The following is a 19,496-nucleotide window of genomic DNA, read 5'->3' on the forward strand; positions in this document are numbered from 1 at the left end:
GGGAAAAGTAATATTTATGTTTCGTCTATGATTTATTCATTTTTAAAAGATAGTTATCATATAACAAGCACACATTGCTACCAGCGACCTAGAAATTCATTACAAAAAGAAATAGAGTATTTTTTCGGTACTCGAGTGTCAGACTCAGTACTCAGAGACCGAAGTACTTGGTACTCAGCTGTCAGACTCAGTACTCAGAGACCCAAGTACTTGGTACTCGAGTGTCAGACTCAGTACTCAGAGACCCAAGTGCTTGGTACTCAGCTGTCAGACTCAGTACTCAGAGACCCAAGTACTTGGTACTCGAGTGTCGGACTCGGTACTCAGAGACCCAAGTACTTGTACTCAACTGTCAGACTCAGTGCTCAGAGACCCAAAGTACTTGGGTCTCGACTGTAAGACTCAGTACGCAGAGACCCAAGTACTTGGTACTTGACTCTCAGACTCAGTACTCAACTCGACTGTCAGACTCAGTACTCAGAGACCCAGGTACTTGTTACTCTACTGTCAGACTCAGTACTCAGAGACCCAAGTACTTGGTACTCGACTGTCAGACTCAGTGCTCCAGAGACCCAAAGTACTTGGTACTCTACTGTCAGACTCAGTACTCAGAGACCCAAGTACTTGGTACTCGACTGTCAGACTCAGTACTCAGAGACTACTTGGCTGTCAGACTCAGTATTTAGAGACTAAAGTACTTGGTATAATAAAAATGTTAAAGACACTGGACACTACTGGTAATTGTCAAAAACCAGTCTTCTCACTTTGTGTATCTCAACTAATCATAAAATAACAAACCTGTGAAAATTTGACCTTAAATGTAATTGGTCGTCAAAGTTGCGAGATAACTATGAAAGAAAAAACACCCTTGTCAGACGAAGCGTTGTGTTATAAATTCAGATGCTTGATATCGAGACCTCAAATTCTGAATCTGAGGTCTTAAAATCAAATTCGTGGAAAATTACTTCTCAAAAACTACATAACTTCAGAGGGAGCCCTTTCTCACAATGTTTTATACTATCAACCTCTCCCCATTACTCGGTACGAAGTAAGGTTTTATAAAAATAATTATTTTGAGTATTTACCAATAGTGTCCACTGCCTTTAAATATTGGTGATTGGCTTATATAAGTAAGTGCCGTCTTGTGACATCAACCTTCGATTATGAATCTTGAAAGTCAAATTTTGTCTCTTTGATCACGAGACAATGATTCACGGATCAGAAACAGCTTCTTTGTTTGGTTGGTGTCATCAAGCTGATTTTAAACTTTGTATCTGAAATATAACTCAGTAGATACTGCCTGGCCCATCATGTTCAAAGTCTTGTTTTTATACCGTCAGCTTGAATTTCAACCCTGGGGCAGCCTTGTAGCAGAAGGTTCCAACCCAGACCTGGTGATTGGTATCTGTGAATCCACCACTTCCTTCCATCCTATATAACATAAACAGAACATTAAGTACAGCTCTGCATTATTTGATTTACCCCATGGAACAAGTTATAATTCGCACCATCCCCTAAAGCAACTCCTATAACAAACGTATATCACAGCACATGTATTTATTGACAGTTTTTTTTCTACAGGATTGTAATAACTTTTTAACCAGCAAGCTCTAGAATTCAAAGTAATCTTTATCTCTGTCTGGATCATTACCAATCATTGTCAATGAATACTCTAGTTTAAAAACAACATGACTCATTCACTGTGAAATACATAATATCTTATATCTAGAAACATCAAGTTGTATAATTGTACCAATTATTTGTACACGACCAAAAGTGAAATGGTTGACTGTTCAATTCAATATTTTAGAATCATGTTTTGAATAATAGTATTCATTTTATGTTTTCTGGCCACACACGTCCAAGAACTACTTGCCTGTTTTCAACAAAGCTGCCTTTATATTCAGCTCCATTAGGCCATGTATAACTCCCTTGTCCCTTGAACTGGTTCTGTACAAACTCTCCCTCATACACACTTCCGCTGGGGTAGGCAAGCCTTCCATTGCCATTCATTTTATCTTGGGCCCAGTGGCCTTGGTAGATTATACCATCAGACGTGGTATGGCAGCCCTTCCCACATCGCTCTAAGGCCCCTTCATCAGTTATTATGTACTCGCCATCTACATGTTTGTGGGGAAAGAATGACATTTATAGGTATGTATGAAAGTTACAGCAATTTATTTAAACTTTGTATAATAGCTTTCAAATTATTGAATGTCTTACTATTGGTAGTATACTTGTGATGTATAATGCACTACATGTACATATGTCTGTCTTAAATTACACCAAGTCCAAATTATGAGAAGCTAACAGGTAAGGATGTTATGAACACCTTGAAAATAGTACTCAAGTAAAAGACTGTGCCAGAAAAACCAAGGCCACCCCCTCCCTCACCCCCTCCACATTTACAAGGTGCTCTTATATACACTTCAAAACACACAGGACCAGCAACTTTCTATCCACCGGACAAAGCAAATTGGTTCTTGCTATAAAAAAAACGACACACACCGACCACACCAGAGCTTGAGTTCATTGAACTAGACAGCTAAAACAATGTCTTTGTTAATGGTAAGTGTCTTAATAATGTCAACATTCTCTAAGCTGCACTAGTCTACGTGAGCATTTTAGTGCTGCCTTTTGCACTGATAATCACAACATCGATCACTTTCGGCACCACAATTACCTTGGCATAGAGGACACAGCCCTAGCATGGTGCAAATTGTAGTATCTCTTCAATAGAACTCGGTGTGTGTGTATTGGCATTGCAATATCAGCCCCTTGTCCTAAAGTACTCTACGCCACAGTGGTTTACGCTGTACACTTTACTGATCATGACATCATCCTGATTTTTAACCTGAAAATGTACCATGTGGGCACAGACGACACTCGGCTAAACATTAGGTTTTAATCTTCTTGAGAAAATGCCAATGTATCTATTGCAAGACTTGGGAAATGCATCCATAAACTTCCACATTGGACGCAACAGAATACCCTGAAGTTGAATGATAAAGGCCGAGTTCCTGCCATACGGGTCATGTCAACAATAAAGGTTTCAGTGCCATGCATTTCCATTGTTGATGCTCGGATAGCTCCCTCAATGCAAGCTCTGAGGTTAAGGGTTGTTTTCGATTCATCATGACACTTTAGCCACATATGAACAACATAGTTCGTCTGTCATGAGTTCACATCAGGATTATTGGTCCATGTAAAATACATGGACAAGAGTGCCTCTGAAAGGTCATTCATGCCTTTGTAACTTCTCGTTCCGAAAATGGCAAAGCTCTTCTCTACAGTCTTCCTAACAACAAGATTTCCCGACTTCAACGGCTTGACACTGTCTAGAAAATCCTATTCTATTACCCCAATTCTGAAACACCATCACTGGCTTTCATATCTCTCAATGAAACATCTTCAAGCTGATGCTCATTGTACACAAAGCTCTTTGCAACAAGGCTCTCAACTTTATCTCAGAACTACTTCGAGTTAGTACTACATTCCATGCAATTCCATGCTTCTCAATTTCACCCAAGTCTTGACAATCCTGGCTGGGGTGACAAATATTTTTCTTCAGCTCACCATGAATCAGGAATTCTCTAAATTTACTCCTTTTTTGCTCCACAAAATTCTAATGTCTTCTCCAAACCCATCCTGTATTTCAATGTGCATAATGTGTGTAACCACATCGCACAACACAACCGTATATATTGTGTGTTACGAGTCGTACAACACCCATAGTCACTCCCCGCTTGCGGAGGCTGTCAGGCCAACAGCCTTGTCAGGTCTGTAACTTCCAGGTTTAATGTGTTTCATGAAAAAAAATCCAATATTGGAAATGATGGGGGGGGGGGCTCTCAGATATACATGTACTAGTGATGCAGCTCATAAATATTTACATTTTTAGTCGGACCAATTGCAGACAACACTGGATGGGAAGCAAATGAATTATTCATTTTGATGTCAAATCACAAGCTTCCCTCAATGACCTTTGTACCCTATCATGCCCTCTGCACGCTGAGTGTCCACGCTGAGCGTCCATGGTGATGCGATGCGATGTGCAGTATCCACATCTGGATACTGCATGCTTAACGAGTGAAAAAAGAGTCTGCCACTGCCAATGAGGTCTCTTCTTTCGTGCACATTAGGAATGAGGTCAACCCGGAAGTTGCAAACCCGACAAGGCTGTCGGCCTGATGGCCCCCACATGCGGAGAGAGAATGGCATCCTGTGACGTGACTATGCTATGCAAACCACACACATTACGCACAGTGTATTTGGAGTGACAGGGACAAGTCTTCAGTTTGCTACAGTGCTAGCCACTGTTTGCGTACAGCCGATCAACCTATATCGCATCTGGTCTTCTGGAATCCTCCTGGTGGACATCCAAATCGCGGCAGGAGGAAAATGAGCTACACAGACACCATCACCAGAGACACAAATCTCAAATGAGGGATAAAGCAACCTGGCACCATTTCATCAAAGCTGCTTCTACTAATCTGTCCAAGGACGAAGGATGATGATGATGATGATGATGATGATGATGATGATGATGATGATGATGATGATGATGATGATGATGATGATGATGATTAGGAGTGAAGAATGTGACAGCCTTGAGCAAGGCTAGTCTAACACACACAAAATCAAAAGTTATACCTGATACTAAATTTTTTCAGTGCTGAAAAGCACGAGGGTGCTGCAAAGAGAGTGCACTCATTCTAGTTAAGGATGGATTCTAATGGCTATAGCTTGTTTACATTATATATTTTATGTTATATACATTAATGAAAATGACAAACTTTTGAAGATAAATAGAGCAAGCAGAATTGCAACTGTGATAGGTCGGAACTTGATGGATTGGTCGTTGTACTATTTTGTTCAGGATGCAATGGACAATACTAGGTCTGAAGTCTGCATTACCATATCTATCACCGTTAGGGAAAATGTAGACGCCAGTCAGTGGAAGTGCAGGTGACTCCTCTTCTTTCTCCACCTTCTTTGTCTTCCCTAATGACAAAAAAATAAAAATACATATCCACTTATTCAAGACCGATGAATTTCAACAAAAACTTTACTACTCAGTTCAGATTCCTTATAGCACAATTCCTCATAACTTAAATTCTGCACAGTCACTATTTAATCAAATTATTTTTTTAGAGTGTATTTGAACAGTTCTTTAAATAAGGGAATAAAAGTGTAGCGATGAGTTCTGTCATGGTTTCTCTTGGTTTATCATTTAACGCATTGCTGAACATTGGTGCTTGGCTGTGGACTAACAAGAAAGGGAATTAGATATTGTTAATTAATTATATGCCTGTTGCTCTGACTTAATTTAGTGCCATGTAAGGTTCTTGAAGGCATTATAACTGCTGCCTTAATAAATAAGGGAATAAAGTGTCGTGACTCGTTCTTTCACGGACGTTTAGAACCGGCAGAGTCGTTGCCGTGTGATAAAGGCCCGAGCCGAAGGCTAGGGCTTTTATCACACGGCAACGACCCTGCAACGACCATAAATGCCTTATAATAGATGTTAAATTTGCATCGGGGATAAAGAATATTAATTTTGGTTTTTACCCATACACCGATGTGTGTTAGCACTGTATACTCAGTACTTTCCCGAGTCCTGTGAAAAAATATCACAGGCATGTTACTCGGGTGGGATTCGAACCCACGACCCTTGCAATTCTAGAGCAGTGTCTTACCAATTAGACTACCGAGGTTGCCCGGCAGCTAGAGGCAGTTCGAATCCTATGTTTTGGCAGTGGGTACCGCAACGATATAATAGATGTTAAATGCCTTTTTGTTTAAAAGCTGAATAAAGTAAGAAACTCTGTAAAACATATGCGTTTCCGACGTGCTTGACCTCTGTATTTAACATCCCCACGTGACGCGCTCTCCACCAATAGGAATAGCGAAACTGTCTGATGAATGTTCATTCATCAATACCTCAGACAGTTTCGCTATTCATTCCTTTTGGTGGAGAGTGTGTCACGTGGGGGTGTTTAAACGGTTGATAATGACCAGCTGAGCTGTTTATATACCGGTTGTTTTCGGATACCTTTGTGCAGGTTAGCCCACAACCTCATTCCCAGGGGTGATCGTCCTCTCGCCATGCCATTTTGGACAATGAATACGAGGATGCATCAAACTTCTACTACATATGCGCACGAATGCATATTCAAAAACTGGCTCAGTCATAAAAATGCAACACACATACATAGCTCAAGGAAAGGACGTCAGAAGTTTTACAGATTTTCTTACTTTATTAGGCCTTTTAACCAAAAAGGCATTTATAAATGGGAATAAAAGATTCGTTGACTCGGCAGTTTAAGAACTATAGTCACTATCCTTTTATTCCCTAACTATTAGCATGGAGCAATCATAAAAGCTTGACCTTGTCTTTCAGTCCAAATCATGCCTGGTCTTGACTAACACCACTTTTGTGCCCAAGTCTTAGGCCTATCCTTGGCCACAAACATGTGTGTCAATCAGGGGGCAAAGGGGGGACAAGTCCCCCATCTTTTGAAGGGTGGGGGACTCAATATCAAATGTCAATCATTAGCATACTGTGATCAGCCATGCGCCATGATGTTTATTGTGCCAATTGCCAATAATGTCCATAAGTGTTTGTGTATAAAAAGGATGCAAAATCTTGAAAAATCAACAATGTTGAGGTTCAAATCATGGCTATTTGATCCCCAACTTGGGCGATAACATTAATTGGTAAAGCAGCTCCGTAAAAAAATCTCACCATGGCCGTGTACGGAGTACCAACTGTTTTCAGCATAAGCTGAGACGTTCAGGGAGGTTAATTTGTGGTGTTTTTGGTGTATAGTTATAGTCCTGTTAAATCCCTTTAACTTTACCATTTACTGTCAACTAATACATCAAAAGAAAGAGCCCACCTTTCTCTATACGACAAAATAAAATATTTGATGTGCAAATATTTACTGCAGATACATGTATAAGGCAATAGAAAACATGTATTAGCTTGTTTAAGGAAAAAAGGTGTGATTTTCTCATTTCGTTGATATGAACTGTTTCAAAATGAAGTGCAGTGATGTCTACAAAATTCTGGTAATACTTTCCCACCTGGGAAGAGTAAAACAGGACACACACATGTAGACCATGGGATAGGTATTGAGAAGGGGCTTGTTTTGGTTCTGTGGTCCCCATCTCCGCACTGCATGAAATTGACTGTTATGAGACCCTTATACATACGTACATGTCATTACGTGTATACAACAGTACGCACACTGTCAAATCATTCTCAGTCTACAAGTCTGTTGACCCTAGTGGGCGGCGCTTATCAGTTAAGAATGATCTAGAAGGATCTGGGCTCTGGAAGTCTGAAGTTAGTTTAAGTACCTTCCAGAACACACCACAAATCCTTTAACTGTATAAAGGCTGGGATGAATTTTCAAAGTCCACCTGAGAGAAGGATTTCAAGCCTGCAGGAGGCTGTCGAAGCACAACAGAGATCGAAATTCACGCACTTCACGCACTACGGCGTCTCTATCGCCACCTTTCTTCTGAACACCAGGGAAACTAGATGGCCGAAAACTGCCAGTGATAACTATTTACCCGATCAAGTAACACAATGCATTGTTTGGTTTCTATCAGCTATCATCTCCACGACTATACGCCTCTCTTAATACTTATGCATGACGTCATAATTCTTACCCAAAATGAGGCTTTGAGCTCACATCCCCCATCACTTGCAGTGGCTGCGCCCATCACCTCGTTTTGGATTAGCATTGTGACGTACCTCATGCATAAATATTTTGTACCCTCTCTGTTGTCATGTAAAATTCTTGTGATCTTGTAATTTAAGTTTGGAAGTATGGCAGATGACAAACATGTACACACAGAACTTATCTGTCTAACAGATTATCTATCTAAGGAGACAAGTATAAATGTTGGGCGCGATCGGTCAATCTGCGCGATCAGTCAATCGCGCTGTATGGGCATTGGGGCAAAAAAGACAAACTTTAAAAATAAAAATAAATTAAAACTTTATTTAGACGCAAACAATTTTAATTTAAAAACAAAAGTATGAAACACAAAAAAAACTTTAATAAAAAACAAATCAAAAGACAAACTTAAAGTCACCTGGAAGTGGTATTTTGTCAAAATAAAGCTTTTGTCATTAAAATATGTGTTTTGATGAGTGGAATATGAGTGGAATATGTCTGGATACCTGATCGGTATGATGCTTACGTACAGAACTACGGTCACAGAGCAGACTGCACGCACTGTGTGGCTGCTGTGCTGATGGTCCACACGGATTACCCAGCACGGTGAATCGCAAGCAGTGCCAACACAAGATAGTGACGCTTGGCGCAAGCTAAAAACATGCACTCAAAGTTGAAACAATACCCGACTTTTTCACGTTAGGCAAATGCTCCTTTAGGTTCGTTACATCTTTCAGGTACCTTCTTCTTCCCCACTAGCTGGGATGGCGTCATGTTTTAGAAAAGAACTTTTCTCTTCATGTCAAAATGTGTATATTGTACGTATTTTGGATTCTCGAAGCACGACGACTCGAAGTGTTTGCTGCACAGCGCTGGAAAAGATGTCGGACTGGACCACTTTGCAAACTGACCCCATCTTTAGTTGTTTTGCTGCATCCAGCATACACCAGCTGGTCCACATTGCCAGAAAAATGCAAGAAAAAATCCTTTTTCGAAACGTACAAACTCGCAACTAGGACTTGAATGTACTTGCACGATTGTGTGTTCGATGTTCGATCGAGGCAAAGTCTGCCTCGATTGACGTCACAAAAGGGGCAGGCAGAGTCACCCCACATAACTTTTTTTTATTTTATTTTTTTATATAAATCGTTAAAGACAATTACTGAAAAAAAATTGTTCAGAAACATATACTCTAATGTTTAAAAAAGAAAAAATACTATTTCCAGGTGACTTTAAAATAAAACAAAATTTTAAAATAAAAGACATTACACCAACATTAATGAAATTCAAGAAAAACAAAACTGCTTGAGAGAATAATACACAAAATATGAATATATATATATATTTATTATTATTTTATTCAAATTGGTCAATTTTTTACAAATATTAATCAGCAAGATAAAACATGAAAAAAAAAAAGTGTCTCATAAGTTTTCAAGTTGACAAATAGGATTTAAAAAAATGAAATCAAATATTACTGACTAAATCAAAAGAAAAGCCTCACACAAAGTCTTTCAGAATTATCAGTAAAAACTAGAGGAGAACTTTATGGGTGCCGCCCTCTACACTCTCTACTGTCTGGTCTATCGGAGAGGATGCAATGAAAACCAGCAGGAGGCACGGAACGGAAGCTTGCACAATGCATGCCAGTCGCGTATTCCCAGAGGGGCGCCAGCCACGTATTCAGAAAATATAACAGCATCTGTATTTACTGTGGTTAACTATTTTAAGTGTGGACCAAATTAGCACGCTTCAATATTTGGAGTGCCTATTCTTCAAGCATCTGGACTAAAAATTAAATAAATTTTGTAACATAACGAAGGGTGCAAATTCCTTTCAAACAGTTTTTAAATCAACCGCCTACGTAATTTTGCGCATTTTTATTAAAAATAGCATTTATTACTGTGGTTTATTAACAACTAATTAGTGGACCAAATTTTCACGTTTTGATATTTGAAGTTCCTACGCCAGTTTAGTCTAGTGCCCTCTTGAGGTCGCTCTTGGTTTACTTCTTGTTATGACTTCTCTGTATTAGTTACTGGTGCCTAAAACCAAACAGCTTCCCCGCCAGCCTCCATGCACACCACACGTGGCCCCTCGCTTCTCTGCCTCCGTCTCTATCGACCCAGATAACACTTTGGCGCCATCTATTCAGTCACAGTTCCGCTCTCTGCTCGAAGAGTATGACAAGGTATTTGACCCTGCTTTCCCTGGCTACAACGGCTCTGCACGCCCCTTTCAAGCAGTCGTAAACATGGGTCCAGTTCAACCCCCACAGCGCAAAGGCCGACTCCCCCAGTACGCTCAAGACAAAGCTCAAGAAAGAACTCCAGCACAAGTTTGATGAACTTGATAAACTTGGAGTCTTTGCCCGCCCTGAAGATGTCGGCATCCCTGTCGAATACCTGAACCCCTCCTTCCTAATCAAGAAACCAAATGGAGGGTTTCGTCTAGTCACAGCCTTCGCTGATGTCGGCCGCTACAGCAAACCCCAACCATCACTAATGCCCGACGTCGACTCAACTCTTCGGAAAATCGCACGATGGCGTTACCTCATCGCCACTGACCTTACCAGTTCATTCTACCAAACTCCCCTCTCTCGGCAGTCAATGAAATACTGCGGTGTAGCGACCCCATTCAAGGGTGTACGAGTATATACCAGATCTGCTATACGCATGCCCGGTTCAGAAACAGCACTTGAAGAACTTATGTGCCGTGTCCTTGGAGATCTACTTGAGAGAGGCATCGTGGCAAAGCTCGCAGACGATCTTCACTGCGGAGGTGACACTATTGAAGAACTACTTCCCAACTGGAGGCAGGTATTACATGCCCTGTACACCAACGCCCTCCGCCTTTCGTCCCGCAAGACCATCATCTGTCCGAAGAGCACCACTATTTTAGGGTGGGTGGATTTGGTTCAATGGCTCCATCCAGGCAAGCCCCCACCAATTAGCGACACTCTCCACTTGTGCTACACCAGCAAAGGTTCGAGGTCTGCGATCCTTCATTGGAGCCTTCAAAGTCCTTGCTCGTGTTATCCCCAACTTCTCATCCCTCCTGTCCCCCTTAGAGGAAGCAGTAGCCGGTCGTCAGTCTCAAGAAACGTTGAATTGGTTCGAAGATCTTCGCAGCACGTTCCAGACGGCACAAGCTGCCCTCTCATCGACCCGAACTATCACGCTCCCTCGTCCCAATGACCAATTGTGGATCGTGACCGATGGTTCTGTCAAGAAGCACAGCATTGGTGCTACCCTTTATGTCACCCGCAACGGCAAACCCCGTCTCGCAGGCTTTTTCAGCGCCAAATTGCGTGGGCGACAGCCGACCTGGATACCATGCGAAGTAGAAGCTCTCTCCATCGCAGCCTCCACCAAGCATTTTGGGCCATTTATCGTTCAGTCTACGAATCACGCATGCATCCTGACCAACAGTAAGTCATGTGTCCAGGCCTACGAAAAGTTGTGCCGTGGTGAATTCTCTGCCAGCCCACGGATTTCAACCTTTCTATCAACCGTTAGCCGCTTCCAAGCCTCTATTCGTCATCTTGCTGGTTCGGCCAACGTCCCCTCCGATTTTGCTAGCCGCAATGCCCCGGATTGCTATGACTCCACTTGCCAAGTATGCACCTTTGTCAGACACATTGAAGAGTCCACGGTCATGCGAGTGTCTGTCAAACGATACCTACAAGTCGCATCGGTTGCTAAGGACGGCCTACTGATAGTTCGCAGAGAAATGCCACTGTTCCCTCTGCGAGAATGCATTATCGTTCCCCGTCAAGTTCTCCATGGCCTCCTTACCGCGCTACTCATCCAACTCGACCACCCAACACGCCACCACTCAATTCTGTGACTCTTCGCTACTTCTTCGCTCTCGATTTAGACAAGTCTGTTGACGAAGTTAGTTCCAGCTGTCATCATTGCGCATCTCTACTCAACACACCCCACACTGTCGTAAAGCAGTCTACAGGCGAGCCTCCTGATTCGGTCGGTATCTCTTTCGCATCAGACGTGATCAAGCGCAACCGCCAACTGATCCTCATCTTACGCGAATGCACAACCTCCTACACAACATCATGTATCATTGACGATGAACGCCTCGACACACTGCGCACAGCCCTTATTCGCCTCTGCATCGAGCTCCGCCCATTGGACAACCCCCTCTCTGTAATCCGCACTGACCCAGCACCAGGCTTCACCCGGCTAGTCCAGGACAAGCTCCTCCAACAACATCGCATTTGTATCGAAATTGGCCGCATCAAGAACCCTAACAAAAATCCAATCGCTGAGAAGGCAGTTCGCGAATTAGAATACGAGCTACTACGCCAAGACCCATCTGGTAGTCCAGCTACACCACTCACACTTTTGCTGGCCACCGCAGTCTTGAAATCTCGTATCCGTAACCGCGGGTTGTCAGCACGTAAAATGTGGTTCCAACGCGATCAGTTCACCAACCAGCAAACTCCGTGTGCTGACCTCGACATGATCCAGGCCCAACACCAACATCGCTCTCGCAACCACCAGCACAGCGAAAAATGCAAAGCCCCTCTGAAGTCTCTTCCACCCGAGACACCGGTTGAAGTCGGCGACTTGGTATACCTCTACAGCGACTGCAACAAGTCTTGTGCAAGAAATCGCTATCTAGTCTCATCTGTCAACGGCCTGTGGTGCAACATCCGCAAATTTGTTGGCTCCCAACTCAGGAGCAGCTCGTACCGTGTCAAGAACTCGGAGTGCTACAAAGTTCCCTGCAATTTGGGTCGTCCCCTCCCATACTCTCGCGATAACGCCAATGATGACGATGCTGACTTTGAACCCGTGCCTCAGCCCCCCAACCGCCGGACATTCCTCACGAACTTTCCGCGCCAGCCGAAAGCGCGTCTAACGCTGTTCATGGCAGTGCCCATCCACCTACAGATTTTGGTCCCGACTTACACTTGGCTTATGACTCTGTGGCAGGCAAGCCTGACAACAACAAAAGTGCTTCACTGTATTTGCCCGAATATCTCAAACTCAACCCAGCCGCTCCAGTCGCCAGCGCCGCCTCCCTGGTCACTTGAAAGACTTTATGTTGACCTGTAATTTTCCAGTTGTTCCCTACTTCGTTTGGGGCAGTATAACCCCAAAGGCTCGAGGGGGTAGTCCACCCCCATGACAGCCTTTCCCGTCATGTTTATCCAAGTTATTGTTAGTTTTTCGCGTTTCATGTTTTCGCGTTTCATGTTTTCGCTACTTGTCATTAATGATTGCTCAATAATGAGGTCTCCCGAGATGACTGTTTTACTAATACGCGGTCATTACTGACTCTTACATTCAGTTTGTTAGATGGCTCTCCTTACTCCTCTATTGAACAATGGACAAATGGTAAATAGAAGGAGTCACGCCAGTTCAGTCTAGCGCCCTCTTGACGTTGCTCTTGGTTCACTTCATGTTATAACTTCTCTGTATTAGTTACCGATTAATCCTGACCTGTTTGCAGTATTAAAAGCCGTAGTTTCTCATGAATCGAGTTCTATTTTGATCGTGTATGTTGAGACATCCAACTACTACTCCTATAGTGGCGCTATGGTATCAGCCTTCAAGATTCTGGACTAAAAATAATTTTGTATCATAACCAAGGGTAGGGGAGATGCAGGAGAGTTGGTCCATATGCCCTCTGTTGGTAGTGTCAAACCAAACTGTCTTTTTGGCTACAACAGAGAATGTGAGAGATAAGTGCTCAAAGTGGGAGTGACAAGAACATCTAAATTCCACTAAAAAGTGAATTTTTATAACTCCAGATTAAAAGACCCTTTCTATTACTTACATGTTTAGCAATGAATTAAGTGATAATGTGTCTAATATAAATAGCCTAATTATTGTTGTTTATTATCGGTAATGTTAATTGGATCTAATTCAATTGTTTTAAATCAAAATCAAGTCACAAGTCAAAATGGCTTTTTTATAGGAGAGTTGAGCCAATGTGTTTTATGGCTTATTGTTGCAATCCAAAACGGATTCACGTTCCGAATCGAGCAAAATGTGACATTTTGTTACTTTAAGGGGATGCAACTTTTTTTGTTTCACAGATACCAATATAAACCACAAGGGAAACTGACTGGGTAAATTTTGAAATGAGTTTTGGAGTTGAACAAAGAATTGACTAGAGTCGCATCCCCTTTTAAAGGTGATCCCCTGGCTGCCGCTTCCCACCTTGTATCATAATTGGGTGTGATCCCTGGCTATACACGGCAGTTAAAGGTTGTATGGCTTCTGACTGGCACCCCCGAACAAAGATACTGACAAAAAAGGGACACCGCCAATATAGGGCTAGATAGCTCAGTTGGAAGAGCGCCGGCATGTTAATCCGGAGGTTGTGGTTCGAATCCCACTCTAGTAAATTCTTTGTTCAACCCAAAAACTCATTTCAAAATTTACCCAGTCAGTTTCCCTCAAGTGGTTTATCCCACTCTAGTCAATTAGACCGATCCATTAAGCTCCGCCCCGTTGCGTATTGACCGATCACAACGCAACGAAGGTCCGACACTAAGGTCCGACATGCGTGCGCGAATGCTTGGCGCGCGCGGCAGAGTTGTGCAGAAAGGCATTGGAGAGCCCACCTAGCTCACACGTGCGTCGTGGGCGGAGCCTGCTGAATCTGTCTATTCTTTGTTCAACCCCAAAACTCAGGATTGTTCTAAAACCCCTCGACCCACGACCCCCTCGACCCACGACCCCCTCGACCCACGACCCCCTCGACCCACGACCCCTTGACTTGTGTGCAATTTTTTTTTCTGTACACCGAAATTGCCACAGCTCACAACCTCAGCCAATTCAGCACACAAAATTGTGTGCTGACTTCGACTAGCATGCCTCGCACATCGCAACACAGCGTACGAGCTAGACCATACACACTATGCACGAAGCAAACTTCGCGTGATTGGCTGCTGAGATCGGGCCTGTGGCAATTGTGATGTACAGATAAAAAAAACAGCGGCATTTCCAGGCGTATCTCTTGGCCGATCTGAGATTATTATCCCAACTGGGAACCTGCGTTTACCGCCCGATTACGATTACGGCCAACTCATTACGTGATGATCAAGTGGACCCATTTGCGGCCGATCGCTCCCGTCCTGTGTAATATTCCTGCATGCATTTCTTCCTCCATGCTCCATGGTACTACTAGTTGCTCTAAGCGGAGCTCAAGGTTGTAGACCCGACCGACCAAATGGCCACACGGACGCGTTTGGAGTCCCCAATCGGTCACGTACGTTCGAATTTGTGCCCCATTCAACGTGCAGTCACTTTGTTTTCCAACTTTGCACACGCGCGAGTTTGTTACCGCTGCGAGTGACGACTGTTTGATCTTGACAACCCAAGCCACGCACGTGTAAACAATGGACTTTCAGTCCATTTTTAACACTGTTTTTCAAAAGTGTCACGCATTCTTGTAAATTTATTTTGTTTAAAATGATATTTAAAAGGATAAATCTGTTGTGCTGAATAAAATCTCACGACATTACGGTTGCTATGCTGTGCTAAATCATACGTAATTTAGGACGAAAAAATGTCAACATTTGCAGACGTATAACTTTATTTCTAAAGTTTTCATGTCGGAGCTTTATAGCACAATATAAGAACAAACACTTTCACCTTATTGTATCGATTGTTCCTTTTACTCGAATTATTTTTAAAATTTTTATGACGATTTTTGGAGCAGACAATAGTCAGCACACGAAACGGATTGGGAAATTATGTCCAACTTCGAGAGCATGCAACTCAAAAAAAAATATTTCGAGCAATACTTGTTGTACATGAAATAGTCATTTAATAGCCTCTGCAACAAATTAGAAATACATTTTTGGCCGAGAAAACTTCCAATTTGTAAATATATGTCTCAGTAATCCTATATTTAGCATATTCGTGTATTAGGTGTACCGTATGGGTTTTTTGTAATTATGAAATTTCCACTAACATATTAGTATTTTTAAGTTTAAATAAGATTTATAACAAGTGAAAGAGGTCAAAAGTATGTGTCAATCATCCTAACTGATGTACATAGGTCACAACACCGATACTTGATTGGCTTTTGAAGAGCAATGTTCTTGCATATTCATGACGGTTTGTTGACCTTTTTCAATGCAACAAAGTTCGCGCATGCGCAAAACTAAATGGACTCGTGAAACGTACGTGCGGTGTGCACGTGACGTGTGGAAGCGGAGAGTATTACTCCCAATTCTGTGTGGCTGATGCAGATAAATATAACCACAGTCTCAGACTTGAAATCAAGTCTAGTCATGGAAGGAATTTGCGTCGCGGATCACACACTGTGAATTCTAAATCGGGGAGTTAATTCTTACTCGGCCGTAAAGCGACATTTTATGAACTCGGAATTGGGATATTCTTCGTACACGGGGCGGACATCGAGGGGTCTAGGTCGAGGGGCTTTTAGAACAACCCCAAAACTCAAGATAATTTTTATTTTCATGTTTTATCTTGCATATATATATATTAATATTGTAAAAACATGGACCAATTTGATTGAAGTAATATTCATAACTTGTGTATTTCTTTCAAGCAGTATTGTTTGTCTTGAATTTTATTGTTGTTGGTGTTTATGTCTTTTATTTTAAAAGTTTGTTTTTCATACTTTTTTTTTTAAATTAAATTATAACACACCTCTTGCTTGTTCTGTATTCTGGTTGGCTGAAACACGATCACGTGGGATGAACTAATATAGGCTAGTGCTCGCGCGCAGCGCGTGTTTGCGGGAACTAGTACCTGAGCGGGCACTAGTCTTTGAAAATAGCGCCCGGTTACAGCGCCCTCTTTTGACTTGAACCGTGAACTGCAACTACAAAACTTCCTGTCTTTTCCAAATTTCTGTTCTTATTTGACATTTAAGACCGAGCTGTGATATAAGACACATTGACTGGCATAATTCGGTAACTAGTGTACGTCTATTCCCCCTCGGGCATGTGAGTGACTAGAAGAGGGGCCTACTTCCCTCTGCCTTTGGAAATAGGTCACTCTTCTGGTCACTCAAGTACCTAGGGGGAATAGATACACACTAGTTACCTCATTGCCAGTCAATATGTGTATAATATTAGGCCTACTTGCGTGTAATGTGTTTTGTTTATATTGTGTGTTTTTTAAAGTTTGTCTTTTATGCCCCATTGGCCGCTCATAGCGAAGGACGCGCAGCAATCGGTCGATCGTGCAGGAACAGGTTTGCGCGATCGACCGACCGTGCAGGAATGGTTTCGCGAAATCGACCGATCGTGCATGCATGCAACGAGGCCATGCAACAGTGGTTTTGCGCAAAAAGCTTGCGCGATTTGTCCCATCTTTGCAGGAAATTGAAGAAAAAAATATGTCACTGCGTATCGTAAACAAAAAGTTAGGCGGCGGTGGTAAAGGTGGCGGTGGTAAAGCTTAAAGGTGCCTGCGAGAATATTTTTATTGCGCAGATTTGGGGTATCGGAGGACCAAAAATGGCCACACATGCCAGCAACACTAACCTAAATCTAAGTCCGACCTATTCTTTTGGAGGTGTTAGGCGCTATAGAAATGTGGTTGTTATTATTAATATTATTATTATAATATATTGACAATTTCGAAAAAAGGGAGTACGACAGCGCGCACCCCAGAATACTCACCGAGTCAGTGGGTCTGTCCATGGAGTTGCTCCATGGTCTGTCTACAATTCTACCTCCATGGTCTACTCTAAAAGTCTCTAAGTAATTTCGACCCACCTACCTGGCATTTTTCTTCTTTGACTTTGGAAGTACAGCTAGTTATTTGTATACTACAGATGATAAATTGTACGTTTTTAACGACCAACTTCCACTCCCAACACACTCAACTCATTGATGCTTCAATTCGTCAGTCCGGGGTCATGTCAAACTTCCACTTACTTCCAGCGCGCTATTGTTTATATATGAGGCGTACGATGCGTGCGTCACCGTGCCATGGTTACCCCCTTTGTACCCCGTCCCAACTTGAAAATCGTCCCAACTATAGTTGGGACCTATGGGCGGCCAAAAAGGCCAAAACCTAAATAAAAACTAACTATATTTTTAAAAACTAACACAAAAAAATAAAATCAAAGAGCAATTACAAATAAATAAAGGGGGGAAAAAATAATATGCTCAAAGATTAATTCATATACAACTATCATCGTATTTTTATCCATGAAAACTAATTTAATTAGTAATATTTTCCAAACAGAAAGGTCACTTTGTGAAAATGAAAATTTTAGGTTTGCTCTGCGTTTTTTTTTCAATTTGTATTAGGCCATTTCCACATAACTAGGCCACTACGCCCTCTAGTTCTGATATAAACTCAATGTTTTAACCACAAAACCCGACAGACACATTCCAAGTTCAAGGGAAGGTACACGTTTGGTAAAAATGCTAAAGACCAGTCTTCTCACTTGGTGTATCCCAACATAAGCATAAAATAACAAGCCTGTGAAATTTTAGCTAAATTGGTCATTGAAGTGAGAACATGATGAGAGAAAAAACACCCTTGTTGGACGAATTTGTGTGCTTTCAGATATGAATAAAAGACTTCTGGCTAGAAGTCTTTTTTTTTAGTGAGAAATTACCTTTTTCTCAAAATCTTTGCTATTTCAGAGGGAGCCATGTCTCAATTTTTTTTATAATATCAACAGCTCTCCAATACTTGTTGTCAAGTAAGTTTTTAAGTTAATATTTGTTTCAAGAGTTATTGCCAAACGTGTACCTATTCCCTTTGAGGCCGGTTCCTACTCGCTGCGTATTCACTGTGAAGCCCTCATCATTATGATCATGTCGGTTTTTAGGCCAATGACCAGTGTGTTCTGGGTTAGCCTAGCTGCTTTCTTGCGATCCTCCAATTGGCCCTGTCCAACGTTGCTTCCCTAGCGTTGACTCCAATCAGTTGCATGTCATTCGACACAGATCTTTGCCACATCTTGCTCGGCCGGCCAATGGGTCTCACCCTTCACTGGTTAACCTCTTGGCCCAGTCTGCATCCTCTTTTCTCTCTCCCACATGGCCAATAAACCATCTCAGCCTGAGCCTCCGCCTCTCCTTCTCAGCTCCTCACTGGACAGGCTGTCAATTAGAGACACCCTACACTCATCGTTCTCATCTCTGCTCGTTCCATCTGCTGGATGTGCCCCACCCTTGTGGGAAATGTCGAGCAGCCATACACCATTCCGCTTCCTACACAGGCGGTTTATACCTGGCCCTTCATCTTCAGGGGAGCGCCTTGGATGCCCTCCATAGCCTTCCTACCTACCTCTCGTCACAAAATGGACTGTGCAAATTATTGGGGATGTGGTATGCACCGGCTGCGATAAATAGGCCTGACCGGCCGGCCTGGCCGTCTTCCATAAAACATTGTCAGTAAATTTTGACTCCCAAAATGACGAACAGGACTATAGTAGGTATACATGCATGCATGTCCTACCACGCTGTCAAATTGTGGGAACCTGACTACAGAACATTGCCACCCCCCCCCCCCCCCAAGACCTAGACTCACAGTTACTGGGGCGCTGTACTTTTATTTTTATTATTTATTATTGTGCTCCTTTTTTCTTCTTCAGTGCCCCAATACAGGGTCTACCCCTACCCCCAAGGCAACCTATCTACGGATTGCAAAAAGCGGCATTGACTGCCATATTATTTGAGACCAATGGAAAAGTGCACGCATGTCTTCGCTGCACACAACTTTCTGCCAATGATCCTCGCAAGCTAGACTTGTGGACAAGTCGTTTATATGGTCCCACGCGGTGAGATAGTCGAGTTGCAGCGATGCTCTCCACAAGAACTACTGGTTGTGC

The 19,496-nt window shown here is 42.5% G+C and overlaps 1 protein-coding gene across 1 annotated transcript; it reads right to left on the reverse strand.

Annotated features, from left to right (window-relative positions):
* Positions 1–13: 13 nt before the first annotated feature.
* On the reverse strand, positions 14–17,609 carry LOC139938009 (uncharacterized). The gene is made up of 4 exons (XM_071933353.1): positions 17,426–17,609; positions 4,918–5,004; positions 1,877–2,120; positions 14–1,431 (listed from the first exon to the last, which is right to left on the reverse strand). Exons 1-4 carry the CDS (start codon positions 17,430–17,432, stop codon positions 1,329–1,331), a joined length of 441 nt encoding a protein of 146 aa, XP_071789454.1. The 5' UTR covers positions 17,433–17,609; the 3' UTR covers positions 14–1,328.
* Between the last annotated feature and the right edge of the window lie 1,887 nt (positions 17,610–19,496).

This window comes from Asterias amurensis, chromosome 6 (assembly GCF_032118995.1).
Source record: "Asterias amurensis chromosome 6, ASM3211899v1".
In the NCBI taxonomy this organism is placed as follows: domain Eukaryota; kingdom Metazoa; phylum Echinodermata; class Asteroidea; order Forcipulatida; family Asteriidae; genus Asterias; species Asterias amurensis.

What these genes read in the sequence shown, in the direction of transcription:
- LOC139938009 (XM_071933353.1), bottom strand. An exon ending in CCCTAACGGTGATAGATATG is followed by an intron (nt 2,121 to 4,917) that starts GTAATGCAGACT and finishes ACAAACATGTAG; the next exon opens with ATGGCGAGTACATAATAACT. An exon ending in GGCAGCTTTGTTGAAAACAG is followed by an intron (nt 1,432 to 1,876) that starts GCAAGTAGTTCT and finishes TATGTTATATAG; the next exon opens with GATGGAAGGAAGTGGTGGAT.